At 42.3% G+C, this 18,998-nt stretch overlaps 1 protein-coding gene across 2 annotated transcripts in view; it reads left to right on the forward strand.

Annotated features, from left to right (window-relative positions):
* Positions 1-18,998, forward strand: part of vwa5b1 (von Willebrand factor A domain containing 5B1) — a 57,320-nt gene that overhangs the window by 463 nt on the left and 37,859 nt on the right. Inside the window, exons 2-11 of one of the 2 annotated variants that reach the window (XM_029718850.1) lie at positions 382-495; positions 3,821-3,968; positions 4,186-4,347; positions 4,608-4,830; positions 5,659-5,816; positions 6,060-6,191; positions 9,096-9,220; positions 11,929-12,105; positions 15,477-15,587; positions 16,086-16,288. In XM_029718850.1, coding sequence (XP_029574710.1) covers positions 3,830-3,968; positions 4,186-4,347; positions 4,608-4,830; positions 5,659-5,816; positions 6,060-6,191; positions 9,096-9,220; positions 11,929-12,105; positions 15,477-15,587; positions 16,086-16,288 — 1,430 coding nt within the window. In that variant the 5' untranslated portion in view covers positions 382-495; positions 3,821-3,829. Of the gene's footprint in view, positions 1-211; positions 496-3,820; positions 3,969-4,185; positions 4,348-4,607; positions 4,831-5,658; positions 5,817-6,059; positions 6,192-9,095; positions 9,221-11,928; positions 12,106-15,476; positions 15,588-16,085; positions 16,289-18,998 lie in introns of those variants that run through there. The other variant, XM_029718849.1, reaches the window with a different exon arrangement.

Here is an 18,998-nt window from a genome sequence, read left to right on the forward strand (position 1 = left end):
TCTCTCGTCATCGATTGCAGGGAAGAAGCAGAGTGGGTGGTGCTGATGCTATGAATGCAGAGGGGAGGGGTAGTAGGGGAAGGGGAGGGCGGAATGCTAATCTGTTGCACAGGTTTCTCGCTCTCTCGCTCTGTCTCTCTCTCTCTCTCTCTCTCTCTCATCCTTTCTCTCACCGAAAACCTCTAACTCCAGCCACAGGGAGGGGGGAGAGACTGAGCTGAGATACTTTGTATAACCACATGTTGCTGTGCTGAATATATTGCTGCCTAGTGTCCACTGTCCTTCTCTGTTTTTGTTTAGTTCCTCTGTGAAAAGCCAGAGACATTGAATTAATAGTTTCTCTCCCCACCTCTGATAGCTGGCATTTGCCACATACTCTAGAGGAAAGGAAAAAGGGATGGAAAAGAAATAGAAGCGAAAAGGACATATTTCATGAAAAGTGGGTACCCAAAAGACAGAAATCATCATCTCACCCCCAGTTTACACAAATGAAAGGTAAGACTTCAGTATTTCAGTAGTTGTTGCTGAATATTGTGCATGTCTATTGTATATTGGCATTGATATGTTTGCAATTATATCAGCCAGCATTGAAATCCAGCAATAGCAATACAAACCATTCTGTATTATCAACAGATGGTTATTTCTGACCTGTTTCCTTGGAAAGCTGATGTTATTGTGGTGTTATCATGACTGTGCTGAATGGATGGTGACTATATGGATGATATTAGGCTGTTTGGATGAGCCTTTCTGAAGAGCTCAAGACAATTCATAAGATAAGGAGAGGGTCTCATGGGGTCTGTCACTTGGACACACTCATTATCACAGCCTATCAGACTGAAAAAAGAAACTCCCATTAAGAGAGAAACACTAATGGATTACCTTTAGGATTTTGCCATTATTGAAAAGGGCATAATATCAATCAACTTAATTGTGAACATTTAATGATTTTGCCCCAACATTTTTGTTCCTCTTCTCATTTTTGGATATATTATATTATATTATTTTTTAAAGTGGATTTAGGTTAATAATCACGGTTATTAATTATAGGTTATTAATCAATATGGGCTGAATAATCTGATTGCACAATGCATTTCTGTATTGTCACAGCTAAAACAGTTTACAGTCCAGTTATGCTGTTCAATTTGTTTTTAGAATAAGGGAAGAATAATGGCATTGTGATGTGAGAGATGTTGCGTTTTAGAGGAACAAGACACTGCATCTGCATCTCTGCTTGTTCCCATCTTGTGTCCCTTAGGACACATGGTGGCACTGTTGACACTGATTGCAGAGCAGGTGTGCGCAGTGAGCACTGTGGGTGCATCTGTCTGGCCTATACCTTTTCACTAAATGACAATCCTGTGCCGGGCCAGCCAAAACCTCCTTTTGATTAATTAGTATAAGGAGGCGGCACACTTAAAATATATTTCTTAAATGAATTATGGATCCTGTAAATTGTGGATGCATTATGACAGCAGACAGTCATCGTGTCCAGGCAGGGAGTCAGTAAGACCAATGATTTTGAGATCCATCATGTAGATAATTCACAAAAATACTATTTGGCTGAAGGAGCAGTTTAGAGTTTTTCACTCTGTCTAAGTATTGTACTGTATGTAGTCTTACAGCCACTAATACTGGCATATTAGTTTGGAGAGACACTGGCCAGTATCATCAGCAGGCAGGCAACGGCTCAGTCTCTATGGAAATTTGCTTTCGTCACAACACCACGCATAAAGGCTGTGTTAGAGGCTCAGGCTCTCTGAACACAACAGAAATCCAGGACACCACAACATAAAAAAGTCTGGGTTGCCATATACAGTGCCTTCGGAAAGTATTCAGACCCCTTGACTTTTCCCACATTTTGTTAAGTTACATCAAATCAAATCAAATTACAGCCTTATTCTACAATCGATTAAATATTATATTTTTCTTAGCAATCTACACACAATACCCCATAATGACAAAACAAAAACAGGTTTTTAGATTTAAAAAATATAAGTGCATCCTGTTTCCATTGATCCATGTTTCCATTGAGATGTTTCTACAACGTCATTGGAGTCCACCTGTGGTAAATTAAATTGATTGTACATGATTTGGAAAGGCACACACCTGTCTATATAAGGTCCAACAGTTGACAGTGCATGTCAGAGTAAAAACCAAGCCATGAGGTTGAAGGAATTTTCCGTAGAGCTCCGAGACAGGATTGTGTCGAGGCACAGATCTGGGGAAGGATACAAAACATTTCTGCAGCATTGAAGGTCCCCAAGAACACAGTGGCCACCATCCTTCGTTTGGAACCACCAAGACTCTTTCTAGAGCTGGCCATCCGGCCAAACTGAGCAATCGGGGGAGAAGGGCCTTGGTCAGTGAGGTGACCAAGGCCGGATGGAAGCCACTTCTCAGTAAAAGGCACATGACAGCTCACTTGGAGTTTGCCAAAAGGCACCTAAAGACTCATAGACCATGAGAACTTTTTTGCCTGAATGCGTAGCGTCACGTCTGGAGGAAACCTGGCACCATCCCTACGGTGAAACATGATGGTGGCAGCATCATGCTATGGGGATGTTTTTCAGCGTCAGGGACTGGGAGATTAGTCAGGATCAAGGCAAAAATGAACGGAGCAAAGTACAGAGAGATGCTTGATGAAAACTTGCTACAAAGTGCTCAGGACCTCAGACTGGGGGCGAAGGTTCACCTTCCTACAGGAGTGGCTTCAGGACAAGTCTCTGTCTTTGAGTGGCCCAGCCAGAGCCCAGACTTGAACCCGATCGAACATCTCTAGAAGAGACCTGAAAATAGCTGTGCAGCAACGCTCCCCATCCAACCGGACAGAGCTTAAGAGGATCTGCAGAGAGGAATGGGAGAAACTCCCCAAATATAGGTATGCCAAGCTTGTAGCGTCATACCCAATGAGGACTCAAGGCTGTAATTGCTGCCAAATGTGCTTTAACAAAGTAATGAGTAAAGGGTCTGAATACTTATGTAAATGTGATATTACATTTTTTTTTATATATATACATGTGCAAAAATGTCTGAAAACCTATTTTTGCTTTGTCATTATGGGTTATTGTGTGTAGATTGATGAGGGGAAAAAACGATCTTACCAATTTTAGAACAAGGCTGTAATGTAACACAATGTGGAAAAGGTCAAGGGGTCTGAATACTTTACGAATGCACTGTAGGATGACATTTGCATGAAAATACAGGTCGGCCATGAGCATTGGCCATTTCTCACAGCCCAATCTCATCTCGCACCCTCATTCATGCAATATTCTACCAGACCAGTGCACCTTTGGTGTTGATCATCTGTTGATGGATGAGTCATGCTTTTTCTATAGTGGGAATTTGAAAGGTTGTGTCCTGAATATAACCTTGAAAAATGTATATGTCTTCACTTGCTGCCTTTGCCTTGCATGTACAGTAGATCAGAGGCCCCCAACCATACTACATTAAAAAAATCTCTAATGTTTTGTTTTCATTTTCACCAATCGCCTTTGTAGTCTAAGCATAGTCTAAGCATGCAATGACTGAACTGATAGTTTGAATTCTCCTGAGGTTTTATTGTCTGGGCCTGCTCTGCAGGGATGTAATGTTTTTGCTGATCAGAATTCTGGACAGCAAAAGACATGATTCTATTTCAAAGGCACTAAAAAGGTCCTTACTGTTGTCTTTGATGTTATTGCTGGACAACAATGCAAGGGTAAGGATATCAGAGCTAGACTTATACTGATGTTTGCTTGTTTGTTGAATTATTGTACAAGTTATTAAAAAAGATTCTGAACATTATGTTTTTTACCCTCTGTCTATGATTGGCAATGAAAAGAAACTCACCATGCCAGGCCTGATCAACAAGGGGAGTCAGAATGCTCTGCCTCTCAGTGTCTGCGAGATCACTTCCTGTGTCAGAGGTTACACCCTGGCCCTGACAGCATCCATGACCTACAATAACTTCGAGGACAATCCTATTGAGGGTGAGAACCTCATTTGTTATTACAAATATAAAAGTTATCATGAACATTCTCTGGGGGCCTTATACAAGTGTGTTTAGAATTATGATTTTGAATTTCCTTCCCTTGTCTCTTGTCTCCAGAGCTTCTACAGTGCTTCTCAATATCAATCATTACTTTTAGTTAGTTTTTACTTAATTGCCTGTTTGTCTCTGGTTAATGTTAACTGTATTTGATGTAGGTGTCTTCATTTACCCGCTGGAAGAATGCTCTACTGTGGTGGGATTTGAAGCTATGATCTCCAACCAGATAATAACCGTGCAAATCAAAGACAAGTCCAAGATTGATGACTGTTACTTTGATTGCTGCACTACAACTAATGGTGCCCTTCAGAGTGGCAGTGGTAAGGATGGGTCTCGTGTGAAGTGCTGTGGTCAGTCGTTGTGTAGTTTGGTCCCAGATCTGTTTGCACTGTCTTGCCAACTCCTATGGTCATTCGTGTGACAATGACAATAGGAGATGGAAAGACAGCACAAACAGAGACCAGGCTAGTGGTTTTGGGTCCAACTATCTTGATTCCTAGTCCAATCAATAAGGATAATATTTCTCAGAAAAATACAAAACATTACTATTTATGTGAGTTGTTCTGCTATGGTATTCCAGGACATATTGTGCTGGATGAGGACTTGGAGAGGACAGTGTTGGTGGTGAACCTGGGGGTCATCCCCCCTCTGGAGACAGTCAATGTGTTGGTCAGCACCTCCTCTGAGCTGCCCACCCTGCCCAACGGGGGTATCCGGGTCACCTCACCCACCGTGTGCACCCCCAGGGTCCAGAGGACCATCAACGAGGAGCAGGGACTCTCCCCAAACTTCCACAACAGAGTGTAAGAATACCGTGACAGAGTGTCATCATCATAACCACAACTGAATGTCCCCACTGTGCCACAGCTGAATGTCAATGCTGTCTTGTCCAAATTAAAACTCTATGGTCACATTTTGATCTTTAAAGGAAACTTTAACTTTAACTGGTAACTTGGAGGTTAAGTTATTCACAGCATGCCTGCATCAGACATCAATTATTTCAAATGTTGGGTTCCCGAGTGGCGCAGCGGTCTAAGGCACTGCATCTCAGTGCTCGAGGCGTCACTACAGACACCCTGGTTCAAATCCAGGCTGCATCACAACCGGCCGTGATTGGGAGTCCCATAGGGCGGCGCACAATTGGCCCAGCGTCGTCCGGGTTTGGCCGGTGTAGGCCGTCATTGTAAATAAGAATGTTCTTAACTGACTTGCCTAGTTAAATAAAGGTTAAATTTAAAAAAATATATAATAACACAGACAGAGAGATAGCCGATTGGTGGACAAGTGTAACGTAGATGCTGGGAGTCGAGAAGCAGGTGCAGGTGGTAAGTTTAATATAACAAACATGGAACGATACAACATAGGAGTAGTGTCTAGACATGAACAACAGAAACAATAATGCCTGGGGAAAGAACCTAAGGGAGTGTCAGATAAAGGGGAGGTCATGAGTGAGGTAATGGAGTCCAGGTGTGCTTAATGATGAATGCCAGGTCGGCGTAATGATGGTTCCCAGGACCAGTGGTTAGTAAACCGGCAACGTTGAAGCCGGAGGGGAGGAGCAGGAGTAGATGTGACAACAAGACTTTGAATTAAATGACTAGGATTTTCTATTGTGGTATTTTCTGGTACAGGAGGGACAGCAGGCATAATTGTGCCCTGGATCCAAATAAGCAGACTCCTATCACCCCCCAGCTGTACATGGCCCAGCTGCTGGAGGAAGAGGCCATCAACTCCATTGACTATGAGTTTAGCTTCCAGCTGGAGATCAGAGCCCCATATCTCCTTGCAGGTCAGACACAACATACAACCATCTACACGTTGCAGTTTATTTGTATTATAATACAATTTATGTTCCACTGACCAACAGTGACTTGGATTACCAATAGGCATCTTTCCTCTATGAGTACAAAGCTACCTCTGTTCACACAAACAAGATTAATTTGAGTGTTTTTGGGATATCTTTTTCTAGTATTTTCATGTGATTCCACTGTTTATTCTACACTGTAGATGCTTTAGAGGTGTCTTTGTGCAGGTGTGGAAAGCCCCTCTCATGCCATCCGGGCCGACGCAGACCCCCTGGCCCGCTCAGCCACCAGCGTCGTCATCACACTGGCTGACAAGTACACCTACGACTGCCCTGTGGAGATCATCATCTACCCCAGTGGTGGGTACTGTACTGTTGTGGACACACCACCCACCATTCAGCCTGCCAGGGACTACCATTACTCACGCCTCTTCAAATACAATATCACATACACAGAATAGGCCAGTGTTACATTTTACGTTTTAGTCATTTAGCAGATGCTCTTATACAGAGCGACTGGATAGCTAAGTGAGACAATGACACATCACAATCGTATCATGTACATTTTCCCTCAACAAAGTATTCATCAGCAAAGTCAGTGCTAGTGGGAAAATCATTGACTATCCGCTGCAAACAATTCACCCTGTTATTTATATGTGGACAGTTAATCAGATCACACGGGAGTTGAGTCATCATCCTTCGTCTGAGGGCATAGCGGGATTTCTTATAAGGGTCCGGATTAGTGTCCCGCTCCTTGAAAGCGGCAGCTCTAGCCTTTAGCTCGATGCGGATGTTGCCTGTAATCCATGGCTTCTGGTTGGGATATGTACGTACGGTCACTGTGGGGATGATGTCGTTGAGGCACTTATTGATGAAGCCGATGACTGAGGTGGTATACTCCTCAACGCTATTGGATGAATCCCGGAACATATTCCAGTCTATGCTAGCAAAACAGTCCTGTAGCATAGCATCTGCGTCATCTGACCACTTCCATATTGAGCGAGTCACTGGTACTTCCTGCTTTAGTTTTTGATTGTAAGCAGGAATCAGGAGGATAGAATTATGGTCAGATTTGCCAAATGGAGGGTGGGAGAGAGCTTTGTACGCGTCTCTGTGTGTGGAGTAAAGGTGGTCTAGAGTTTTTTTTCCCTCTAGCTGCACATGTGACATGCTGGTAGAAATGTGGTAAACATGATTTAAGTTTGTCTGCATTAAAGTCCCCGGCCACTAGGAGGGCCGCTTCTGGATGAGCATTTGCTTATTTGCTTATGGCCTTATAGAGTTGGTTGAGTGCGGTCTTAGTGCCAGCATCGGTCTGCGGTGGTAAATAGATGGCTACAAATAATATAGATGAGAACTCTCTTGGTAGATAGTGTGGACTACAGTTTATCATAAGGTACTCTACCTCAGGTGAGCAAGACTTCTTTAATATTAGACATCGCGCACCAGCTGTTATTGACAAATAGACACACACCCCCACCCCTCGTCTTACCAGACGTAGCTTCTCTGTTCTGCCGGTGCATGGAAAATCCCGCCAGCTCTACATTATCTGTGTCGTCGTTCAGCCACGACTCGATGAAACATAATATATTACAGTTTTTAATGTCCCGTTGGTAGGATAATCTTAATCGTAGGTCATACATTTTATTTTCCAATGATTGCACGTTAACCAATAGAACGGATGGCAGTGGGAGTTTAGTCGTTTGCCTACGGATTCTCAGAAGGCAGCCCGACCAGCGACCCTTTTTCCTCCGTCTTTTCTTCACGCAAATGACAGGGATTTGGGCCTGTTCCGGGGAAAGCAGTATATCCTTATTGTCGGACTCATTAAAGGAAAAAGCTTCTTCCAGTTCGAGGTGAGTAATCGCTGTTCTGATGCCCAGAAGTTATTTTCGGTCATAAGAGATGGTAGCAGCAACATTATATACAAAATAAGTTACAAAAATAAGTTACAAACAACGCAGAAAAACTAACAAAATAGCACAGTTGGTAAAACGTCATCCATCCTCTTCGGCGCTAACTTATCATGATTTTATATGTTTTATTTCATAGTGTTGATGTCTAAACTATTATTCTACAATGTAAAAAATAGTACAAATAAAGAAAAAACCTTGAATGAGTAGGTGTTATAAAACTTTTGACCGGTAGTGTATATATACAGTATATACATCTCTCTCTATCCTTACTTTCTTCTCTCTCTCTTTCTTTAAACCCCCACCCCCCCTTCTCTCTCTTTCTCTATCTTAGTCCTCTCCTGGTTGTCTTAATCTCTGTCTGGACCAGTTGTCTTCCAGAGGCAGGAATGGGTCCCCAGATTGCTTGTCCAATAAGGCTCTAAAGAGATGGCTTTGTTTACAAACGCCCCTGGGGCCAGTGGCTTGCTATGCAATTCAATTCAGTCCACTGTGGGACTGGGGTTTTAATCTCATCAAGGAGACTGCTGAGCACAACCAGATGGCCCTGGCAATAGAGAGATGTATGGAGTGCTTGCCGGAAGCAGTTTTCCCTCAGTTTTTGTATAGTGAAATTAACTTAAAATGATTTAGAAAAGTGATTGTTGGACGGTTTTCATCAAAATCTTGATTTACTAAATGGTCAATAAAAACAGCTCGCCATGAACTTCACTGCAGAGAGATGTATTGAGGGATGCCTGTGGAGAGAAGAATATGAGCAGAAAATAGCAAAGCACTTTCAATCACAGTAGTGGAGCTGGCATATGACTTGACAACAATAGCATTTCTCTGGAATCAAAATCCAAGAGGGACCTCAGTCTGTGACTAATCACTCATGGACAGACTACGTAAGCATAAATGGTACCATATATCTGTCATGATAAAACGGGATGCGTGAGATAACAAGCAGCATTAGTTCCTGTGCTCAGGATAAATCACGATTTCGCAAGTATTAGATTTTTTTTTATTTTGGAAGGGGAGGGGACATTTGGCCCATAGACTTGCCCGTAACTTGAAAAGAGAGTGGGAGGAGCTCTTCGTTACGGTTCCGCTCCTCGTTCTATCACTTCTTTTAACACCCAGAACTTCATTGAGCACCTAACCAATTACGTAAGGCTTTAGTTATGGTTTAACCGAGATTAGTCTGTGACAGAAATATATACTACTTGGCCACATCTGCCTTTTCTCTGACAGGTGTTTGCAGGAATTGCGTATTGTACCCTTCTATCAGTGTTATGGCTTGTACTGAAACCTGCTTGTTGTCAAGGTGATACTGTACCATATTAGTCTAGTGCCCATTGTTTCCTACTAGATCCTCATCTGCCTCTTGTGCTGATTGAGGATGGAGACATGACACTGGAGGAGTACGATGAATACCTCACAGGGAAGAGTGACTACATCAAGGCCATCAAGAAGGACTCCAGTAATGAAAAGAAAGTGAGTGCTGCATTTGATCTGATGTGATCTGCGTCTTACCCAAGTAGCCTTATTGAGTGACAAAGAGGCAGCTATCTGAGAGGACTCATATAGATTAGAGGCTTTGTAAAATGGCAAGATGCTGCTTATAATTAGAGCAGAAAAGCATATAGCATCATGAATATTCAATAACAACAGATAATGAGACCTCTCTTATAAGAAAAGATAGCAGTTTTGAAACTAAAGTAAAAGTGCAGTAACTGCAGTCGACTGTGGTGTTTTGGATGCAGTAATTGCAGAATAACTGCAATGTACTGCAGTTGAACTGCAGTTATACTGCACTGTAACTGCAGTTATACTGCAAAATAAACTGTTATTTTGGACGCAGTACTTGAAGTATACTGCAGTTATACTGCGCACTGACTACAGTTATACTACAGTGTACAGCAGTCATACTGCACTCTAACTACAGTTATACAACAGTGTACTGCAGTTGTACTGCACACTGACTACAGTTGTACTACAGTGTACTGCAGTTATTCTGAACGCTAACTAGAGTTATACTAGTGTACTGCAGTTATACTACAGTGTACTGCAGTTATTCTGAACGCTAACTACAGTTATACTAGTGTACTGCAGTTATACTACAGTATACTGCAGGTATACTGCACACTAACTACAGTCATACTACAGTGTACTGCAGTTATACTGCACTCTGACTGCAATTATTTTTCGTAAGGGCTGCGTATCCACACCTTTTGCCAGTTTTGTGTGATTTGTTAGACCTGGTTTGGCCTGTATTAGTAGTGCTTTCCAGTATTCCTGTGTCCATTATTATTATATGAAAGCAATTTATTTATTTCAACCTATCTGAGATCATTTTAAAACCACACATGAATGATACACATTGGAGTTAAAGTGTGTTGTTTGAATGGTGAGTTTATTATTTTTCTTGAGGTGAAATCGTGTCGGTACAGATTGTACCTTATTCTCCACATGTCTGAATGGCACTACTGTGGTAGATACAATTACATCCTTAAGTGACCAGTAGACCTCAATGGGAGGGCGAGAGAGGACACTTAGCCTAAATGATGTGTGGGATAAAAAGGGGTTACTATGGAAACCACAAAAAGTCCTCAGTGTTCTGCTTGGAATTTCTACCTGCAAGAACACATGCACCAGTTGATTGAGTGTCCTTTCTCCTTCAAATCGTTTGGGTCTCATTCAAAACAAATGTCCAACCGTAATTTCCTTGAATTATACATTTTTATTTAAGAAGCATAGCTGAAATCAGCTTCTCAAAAACGTTCCGTATGGAGAATATTTTAGTGTTAGATCTACGTATCTAATGGATCTTAGCATGAAGGAAACAGCTGTGTTGTAGTTTAGCGGAACGCTGCCTTGTAGAGATATAGCTCATTTTAATAAAATTATAATGCTTTTCTTATCAGATGTGATATGCAAGATATGTATAAAAAATGACATGTACAAAGTCATTGCTGTATGTGAATATGGCTCTTATTCAAAGCTTGCATGATGTGATTGTCACGGTTGTCGTGGGTTAAGGAGGACCAATATGCAGCAGGACTGGTTTTGTTCATTCTGAACATTTATTAACTCAAAATGATTACCAAAACAACAAAACAAACTCACGAAATACTAACAGTCTTCTCAGGCTCATACATGCTAGACAAAGAACAATCTCCCACAATTAAACAGACAAACACACCCAACTAAAATAGGACTTCCAATCAAAGGCAACACCACACAATTGGAAGTCCACCCCAATTAACCAAACATAGACATACAACTAACTAGATCAACATAGAAATGCGTAAACAAGGAACAGTGCCCAAAACCCCCGGAATACTTAAATCAAATGCCCTACAACAAACACACCACCCCTAACCACATAAAACAAATACCCTCTGCCACGTCCTGACCAAACTACAATACCAATTAACCCTTATACTGGCCAGGACGTGACAGTGATTGGGATCTCATTCTCTTTATTTAATCCTTTTCTTACTGTATCCTCTGACCATGTTATCCTCTGACCATGTTATCCTCTCACCATGTTATTGTCTGACCATGTTATCCTCTGACCATGTTATGCTCTGACCATGTTATCCTCTCACCATGTTATCCTCTGACCATGTTATTGTCTGACCATGTTATCCTCTGACCATGTTATTGTCTGACCATGTTATCCTCTCACCATGTTATCCTCTGACCATGTTATCGTCTGACCATGTTATCCTCTGACCATGTTATGCTCTGACCATGTTATCCTCTGACCATGTTATCCTCTCACCATGTTATTGTCTGACCATGTTATCCTCTGACCATGTTATCCTCTGACCATGTTATGCTCTGACCATGTTATGCTCTGACCATGTTATGCTCTGACCATGTTATTGTCTCACCATGTTATCCTCTCACCATGTTATCCTCTGACCATGTTATGCTCTGACCATGTTATCCTCTGACCATGTTATTGTCTGACCATGTTATCCTCTCACCATGTTATGCTCTCACCATGTTATGCTCTGACCATGTTATTGTCTGACCATGTTATTGTCTGACCATGTTATCCTCTGACCATGTTATCCTCTCACCATGTTATTGTCTGACCATGTTATTGTCTGACCGTTATTGTCTGACCATGTTATCCTCTGACCGTGTTATCCTCTCACCATGTTATGCTCTGACCATGTGGCCAAGTGAAGGTGGATATCATTCGTAAGCGTCTCCACAAGGACATCCTCCACAACCCTACGGTTATGCTCAACTTCTGCCCAGACCTCAAGTCCATGACCTCTGACCTGAGGAAGGTGCATGGAGAGTTCATCTTCCTCATCGACCGCAGTGGGAGCATGAGCGGGGTCAACATCAGCTGTGTCAAGGTACTGTCATGACTTCATAACACATTGAAAACCCATTTGTAATCTATTCTTAATAAGGGCATAAACATAATGAACTGAGTAGTTTGGCAAAACTAAACCTGGAGGATGGAGACTTAAGGGCAACTAAAGTAATGGAATGAATTATGAAGGAATAACATAGTTTACTAATTAGATATGTAAGATGTGCTATTAATGACTCAATGACTCACTGGTCATTTGATGGAATGGTCAATGGAAACTCATCTCAGCTCAGCCTTTATTTCCAGTGCATCTGACTGTAATGTTACATGATTGGACTGGGCTGAGAGTGGTGATGTTTGACTAACCCCTGTTGGTCTGTCACGCACAGCAGGGCAGCGTGACTCATACTCAGAAATCTTCTGATTGGGGAGAGATGGGCTTCCTCTCCCTCTGACACCCCAAAGCCTGACTTAAATCAAATTAAATCAAATTGTATTTGTCACATGCGCCGAATACAACAGGTGTAGACCTTACAGTGAAATGCTTACAAGCCCTTAATCGATGATGCAGTTTTACGAAAATACCTAAAAAATTAAAAAAATAAAAAGTAAGAGATAAGATTTTTTATTTTTTTAAAGAGCAGCAGTAAATAACAATAGCGGGGCTATATACAGGGGTACCGGTACAGAGTCAATGTAACAATGTGCAGGGGCACCGGTGTCGAGGTATTTCAGATAATTATGTACATGCAGGTAGGGTTGTTAAAGTGGCTATGGATAGATAATAACAGAGTGTAGCAGCAGTGTAGTGGGGGAGTGCAAATAGTCTGGGTAGCCATTTGATTAGCTGTTCAGGAGTCTAATGGCTTGGGGGTAGAAGCTGTTTAGAAGCCTCTTGGACCTAGACTTGGCGCTCCGGTACCGCTTGCCGTGTGGTAGCAGAGAGAACAGTCTATGACTAGGGTGGCTGGAGTCTTTGACGATTTTTAGGGCCTTCCTCTGACACCGCCTGGTATAGAGGTCCTGGATGGCAGGAAGCTTGGCCCCGATGATGTACTGGGCCTTACGCACTACCCTCTGTAGTGCCTTGCGGTTGGAGGAAAAGCAGTTGCCATACCAGGCAGTGATGCAACCTGTCAGGATGCTCTCGGGTGCAGCAGTAAAATCTTTTGAGGAGCTGAGGACCCATGACAAATCTTTTCACTCTCGGGCCAGGTCAGACCGATGATGATGAAATCATTTCTCCTCAGTTTCTTTGATCTGCCAGAAACTCCCCCAAAATGCCAGGCCCCAATTTGATATCATCTTTGACTGAATATAAGGAGAAAGAGAGATTTCTATGACACCAAAATGCCAGCGACCCCAAAATGCTAGCGAGCACCAATTTGATAGCACCTTTGAAAATGGGAGAAAGAACAGTGGAGATTTTCTATGACACAACGACTTCAAATTGACAAAAAGCATTGAAGTTTCCTGTGAGCTGACTCTCTAATCAATATCTGCTATAACATTCTCTATCCACTTTCTCTGTATTGCTGCATGTCATGAAGAAAGTCCATTACATATAACAAGTGCTTTGTACGTGCATGCTTTATGACAGAGAAAATGCCATTACTGTTACTCAGTTGGTCAGAGGAGGGTTGTACTTCTTTATTTTAGAGAGTAAAAGTAAGGAAATCATGTAATTTCTGTCAACTTTTTGTCATAGCAACACAGAAATTACAGGATTTAATTTCTCTTCACCATTATACATCGAGTGTACAAAACATGACATAGACTGACCAGGTGAATTCAGATAAAAGCTATGATACCTTATTGATGTCACCTGTTAAATCCATTTCAATCAGTGTAGATGAAGGGGAGTAGATCGGTTTAAGAAGGATTTTTAAGCCTTGAGACAATTGAAATATGGATTGTGTAGGTGTGCCGTTCAGAGGGTAAATGGGCAAAACAGTATGCAGTATGAGATTATTCAAAGTAGCCACCCTTTGCCTTGATGACAGCTTTGCACACTCTTGGCATTCTCTCAACCAGCTTCACCTGGAATGCTTTTCCAATAGTCTTGAAGGAGTTCCCACATACGCTGAGCACTTGTTGGCTGCTTTTCCTTCACTCTACGGTCCACCTCATCTCAAACTATCTCAATTGGGTTGAGGTTGGGTGATTGTGGAGGCCAGGTCATCTGATGCAGCACTCCATCCCTCTCCTTCTTGTTCAATTAGCTCTTACATAGCCTGGAGGTGTGTTGGGTGATTGTCCTGTTGAAAACAAATGATAGTCCCACTAAGCGCAAACCAGGTGGGATGGCGTATCGCTGCTGTGGTAGCCATGCTGGTTAAGTGTGCCTTGAATAAAATACAAAAATCACTGACAGTGGCACCAGAAAAGCACCATCACACCTCCTCCTCCATGCATCACGATGGGAACCACACATGCGGAGATCATCATTTCACCTACTCTGCGTCTCACAAAGACACGGCGGTTGGAACCAAAAATCTCAAATTTTGACTCATCAGATCAAAGGACAGATTTCCACCGGTCTAATATCCATTGATCGTGTTTCTTTGCCCAATCAAGTCTCTTCTTCTGATTGGTGTCCTTTAGTAGTGGTTTCTTTGCAACAATTCGACCATGAAGGCCTGATTCACGCAGTCTCCTTTGAACAGTTGATGTTGAGATGTGTCTGTTACTTCAACTCTGTGAAGCATTTATTTGGGCTGCAATTTCTGAGGCTGGTAACTCTAATGAACTTATCCCCTGCAGCAGAGGTAACTCTGTGTCTTCTTTTCCTGTGGCGGTCCTCATGAGAGTCAGTTTCATCATAACGCTTGATGGTTTTTGCGACTGCACTTAAAGACACTTTCTGTTCTTGAAATGACCAATAAACTTTGATTCAGTCATAAATAAATGAAACATTCACAAAGAAAGGGTATTAAATACACAATTTGGTGTAAAAAAAACAGCATAATACAGTGAAATATGATTACAGCCAAACTTGAAATGAATGGTTGTTATTGAGCATACTCTTTCTAATAATACACTGGCCTATCCCTCTGTCACACAGAGATAATAATAATAATAATAACACAATGGATTATGTTGCACTTCTCTAGTGCACCACAAAGACACTCTCCAGTGTATAGTAACTAGCCTGCTGACAGAGAAGATGGAGATAAAGTTGTAATCTGGTCATACTGCCGCAGCCGAAAATGTTTAAAGGTCAAGAATAACACTTGCAGCCAGGTGAACAAGGCTGGTTGTTAGAGAGTGTCTTAAAGATTGACCGCCTTGTCTGCCTGTCTTGTTCTTTTTCCTTTTCATTTCCAGCTCTCTCCCTCTCTTTCCCTCTTTTCTCATTCTCCTCTCCTTCGTATTGACCTTGTGTTTCCATCATTTCTGTTCTGTTCCCAGGATGCCATGGTGGTGATCCTGAAGAGCATTGTGCCTGCCAGCCTCTTCAACATCATCGGCTTTGGCTCCACATTCAAAACACTGTTTTCTACCAGTCAGAGCTATGATGAGGTATGAGGCAAGCAGAACATAGTGTTTCTTTTTTCAGGTCAATATTATTGAACTGCATGTCAGTGATAAAATCTCTTAGTAAATGCTTAATCTTGCGTGACAGATTTCACAGCTACAGGTAGTACAGGTAGGGGTGACCGGTAGCATAGCGATTAAGAGCGGCGGGCCAGTAACCCAAAAAATAGCTGGTTCGAAAAATCTGTTGATGTGCCCTTGAGCAAGGCACTTAACCCTAATTACTCCAGTAAGTCGTTCTGGATAAGAGCGTCTGCTATATGACAAAAAAGGTAAACTGTAAATGTAGTCGGAGTACGAGTATAATTCACAGACACACTTGTCTGCCTCTGTTAGACGACTAAATGTTATTGTGTGTATTATTATAATACATGCTGCTACAGTATGCTTCCCCCCTGTCTTTTCTCTGGGCAGCTACAAGTGTCTGTCACAAGAGACTCAAGACTAGTAAAATGCTTCTCCCCTGTCGTCTCCATGCTTCAGGAAACAGTAACCATGGCTTGTGAGTACATCAGGAAGATCCGAGCTGACATGGGTGGCACCAACATCCTGGCACCACTCAACTGGATCCTGAGGCAGCCCATGCACGTGGGTCATCCACGCATGCTCTTCCTGCTCACAGATGGGGCCGTCAGCAACACAGGGAAGGTCATCGAGCTGGTCCGCAGCCATGCCCGCTATACCAGGTTAACACACCATCAACTTATTTAACTTTGTTGTCTCCAATTGCTATAGACTACCGTATTCAAAATTATGGCATTTCCATGTAAAAGATCCCATGTGCACCAACATGTGAAGTTCATAGGAGCATGTTAAAGTGGGTGTCAAATGAAAGCTAAGAGTCTATATTTTGGGGAAATTAAGATACATTTTCCAACCATTTTCCATCTTAAGTAAAGGCTTTGATTTCTGGATAAACGTACAGAAAAAGGAGTCTTAGATAACATCTACCAGAAAAAGTCTTAAAAAGTATTAGAAATACTTCAAAACACAATAATGTTTAAGTAGAGACCCCTGCCCACTAATATCAACACAAATGTTCTGCCTTCTGTAAGTTTAAGAAACATTGCCTTGTGCCTTGAAATTCCATTACCAAAAATCCACATATCTTTAAGATATTTTCTCATTTCTCTCCCTTGTGAGGTGGGAGGATAATCAAAGTTCACAGAAGTAACAAGTAATGGTAGACATAGTTATATTTAATGCTATCAATATAGTTTATGAATTATTAAGTGATTAAAACTCGTAATTCCATTGCCAACTTGGTAACTGAATTACCCAAAAATCAGTAACGGAATTACTGCAACTGAATTGGCTACAATGGGAAATCATAATACTCACAAACCACAGTTGGGTCTCCTGATACTGTCCTCCCTTCTACTGGCATACTGTTATGTTCAGCTCATAGGGTCTCCTGATACTGTCCTCCCTTCCACTGGCATACTGTTATGTTCAGCTCATAGGGTCTCCTGCTACTGTCCTCCCTTCCACTGGCATACTGTTATGTTCAGCTCATAGGGTCTCCTGCTACTGTCCTCCCTTCCACTGGCATATTGTTATGTTCAGCTCATAGGGTCTCCTGTTACTGTCCTCCCTTCCACTGGCACACTGTTATGTTCAGCTCATAGGGTCTCCTGCTACTGTCCTCCCTTCCACTGGCATATTGTTATGTTCAGCTCATAGGGTCTCCTGTTACTGTCCTCCCTTCCACTGGCATACTGTTATGTTCAGCTCATAGGGTCTCCTGCTACTGTCCTCCCTTCCACTGGCATACTGTTATGTTCAGCTCATAGGGTCTCCTGCTACTGTCCTCCCTTCCACTGGCATACTGTTATGTTCAGCTCATAGGGTCTCCTGCTACTGTCCTCCCTTCCACTGGCATACTGTTATGTTCAGCTCATAGGGTCTCCTGCTACTGTCCTCCCTTCCACTGGCATACTGTTATGTTCAGCTCATAGGGTCTCCTGCTACTGTCCTCCATTCCACTGGCATACTGTTATGTTCAGCTCATAGGGTCTCCTGCTACTGTCCTCCATTCCACTGCCATACTGTTATGTTCAGCTCATAGGGTCTCCTGCTACTGTCCTCCCTTCCACTGCCATACTGTTATGTTCAGCTCATAGGGTCTCCTGATACTGTCCTCCCTTCCACTGCCATACTGTTATGTTCAGCTCATAGGGTCTTCTGCTACTGTCCTCCATTCCACTGGCATACTGTTATGTTCAGCTCATAGGGTCTCCTGCTACTGTCCTCCCTTCCACTGCCATACTGTTATGTTCAGCTCATAGCTGTTTTCTTTCTCTTCCTGTTGTCTGGTGGCCAAACCAAGTGTGTTAAAACAGTCTGACCCACTGAGCACCAACCGACAAGTAGTTGTAATTTGGTCAGTCCATAGATTAATTGATTACGATTGAACTGATTTAGTTGCAGTGCATTCAGAAAGTATTCAGACCCCAGCCTTATTCTAAAATATATATATTTTTAAATGTCCTCATCAATCTACACACAATACCCAATACATTTTTGCAAATGTATTGTAATAAATAAAAAAACAGAAATGTCACATTTACATTTAAGTATTCAGACCCTTTACTCAGTACTTTGTTGAAGCCCCTTTGGCAGAGATTACAGCCTCGAGTCTTTTTGGGAATGATGCTACAAGCTTGGCACACCTGTATTTGGGGAGTTTCTCCCCTTCTTCTGGGCAGATCCTCTCCATTTCTGTCAGGTTGGATGGGGAGCGTTGCTGCACAGCTATTTTCAGGCCTCCCCAAAGATGTTGGATTGGGTTCAAGTCCGGGCTCTGGCTGGGCCACTCAAAGACATTCAGAGACTTGTCGCGAAGCCACTTCTGCGTTGTCTTGGCTGTGTGCTTAGGGTTGTTGTCCCGTTGGAAGGTGAACCTTTGCCCCAGTCTGAGGTCCTGAGCACTCTGGAGCAGGTTTTCATCAAGGATCTCTCTGTACTTTGCTCCGTTCATCTTTCCCTCGATTCTGACTAGTCTCCCAGTCCCTGCCTCTGAAAAACATCAGGAGCATCGGAAACTGTAAGATTGATGAATGTAAAAATACTTATTAGAATATAAGAGTATAGAAGTAGTAGGCCTATATTTCATTAAAACATTTCAACTTCAATGGAAAAATAATATAATATATGCCATTCGAAATATCTTTATAGACTACATTTTAATTTGATAAAAAACAAGAGTTTCTAAAAAAACAAGAGTTTCTCCCCTTCTTTTAGGCAGATCCTCTCAATCTCTGTCAGGTTGTATGGGGAGCGTTTCTGCACAGCTATTTTCAGGCCATTCCAGAGATGTTCGATCAGGTTCAAGTCTGGGCTCTGGCTGGGCAACTCAAGGACAGAGACTTGTCGTGAAGACACTCCTGCGTTGTC

The sequence above is a fragment of the Salmo trutta genome, chromosome 28, assembly GCF_901001165.1.
Source record: "Salmo trutta chromosome 28, fSalTru1.1, whole genome shotgun sequence".
NCBI lineage: Eukaryota > Metazoa > Chordata > Actinopteri > Salmoniformes > Salmonidae > Salmo > Salmo trutta.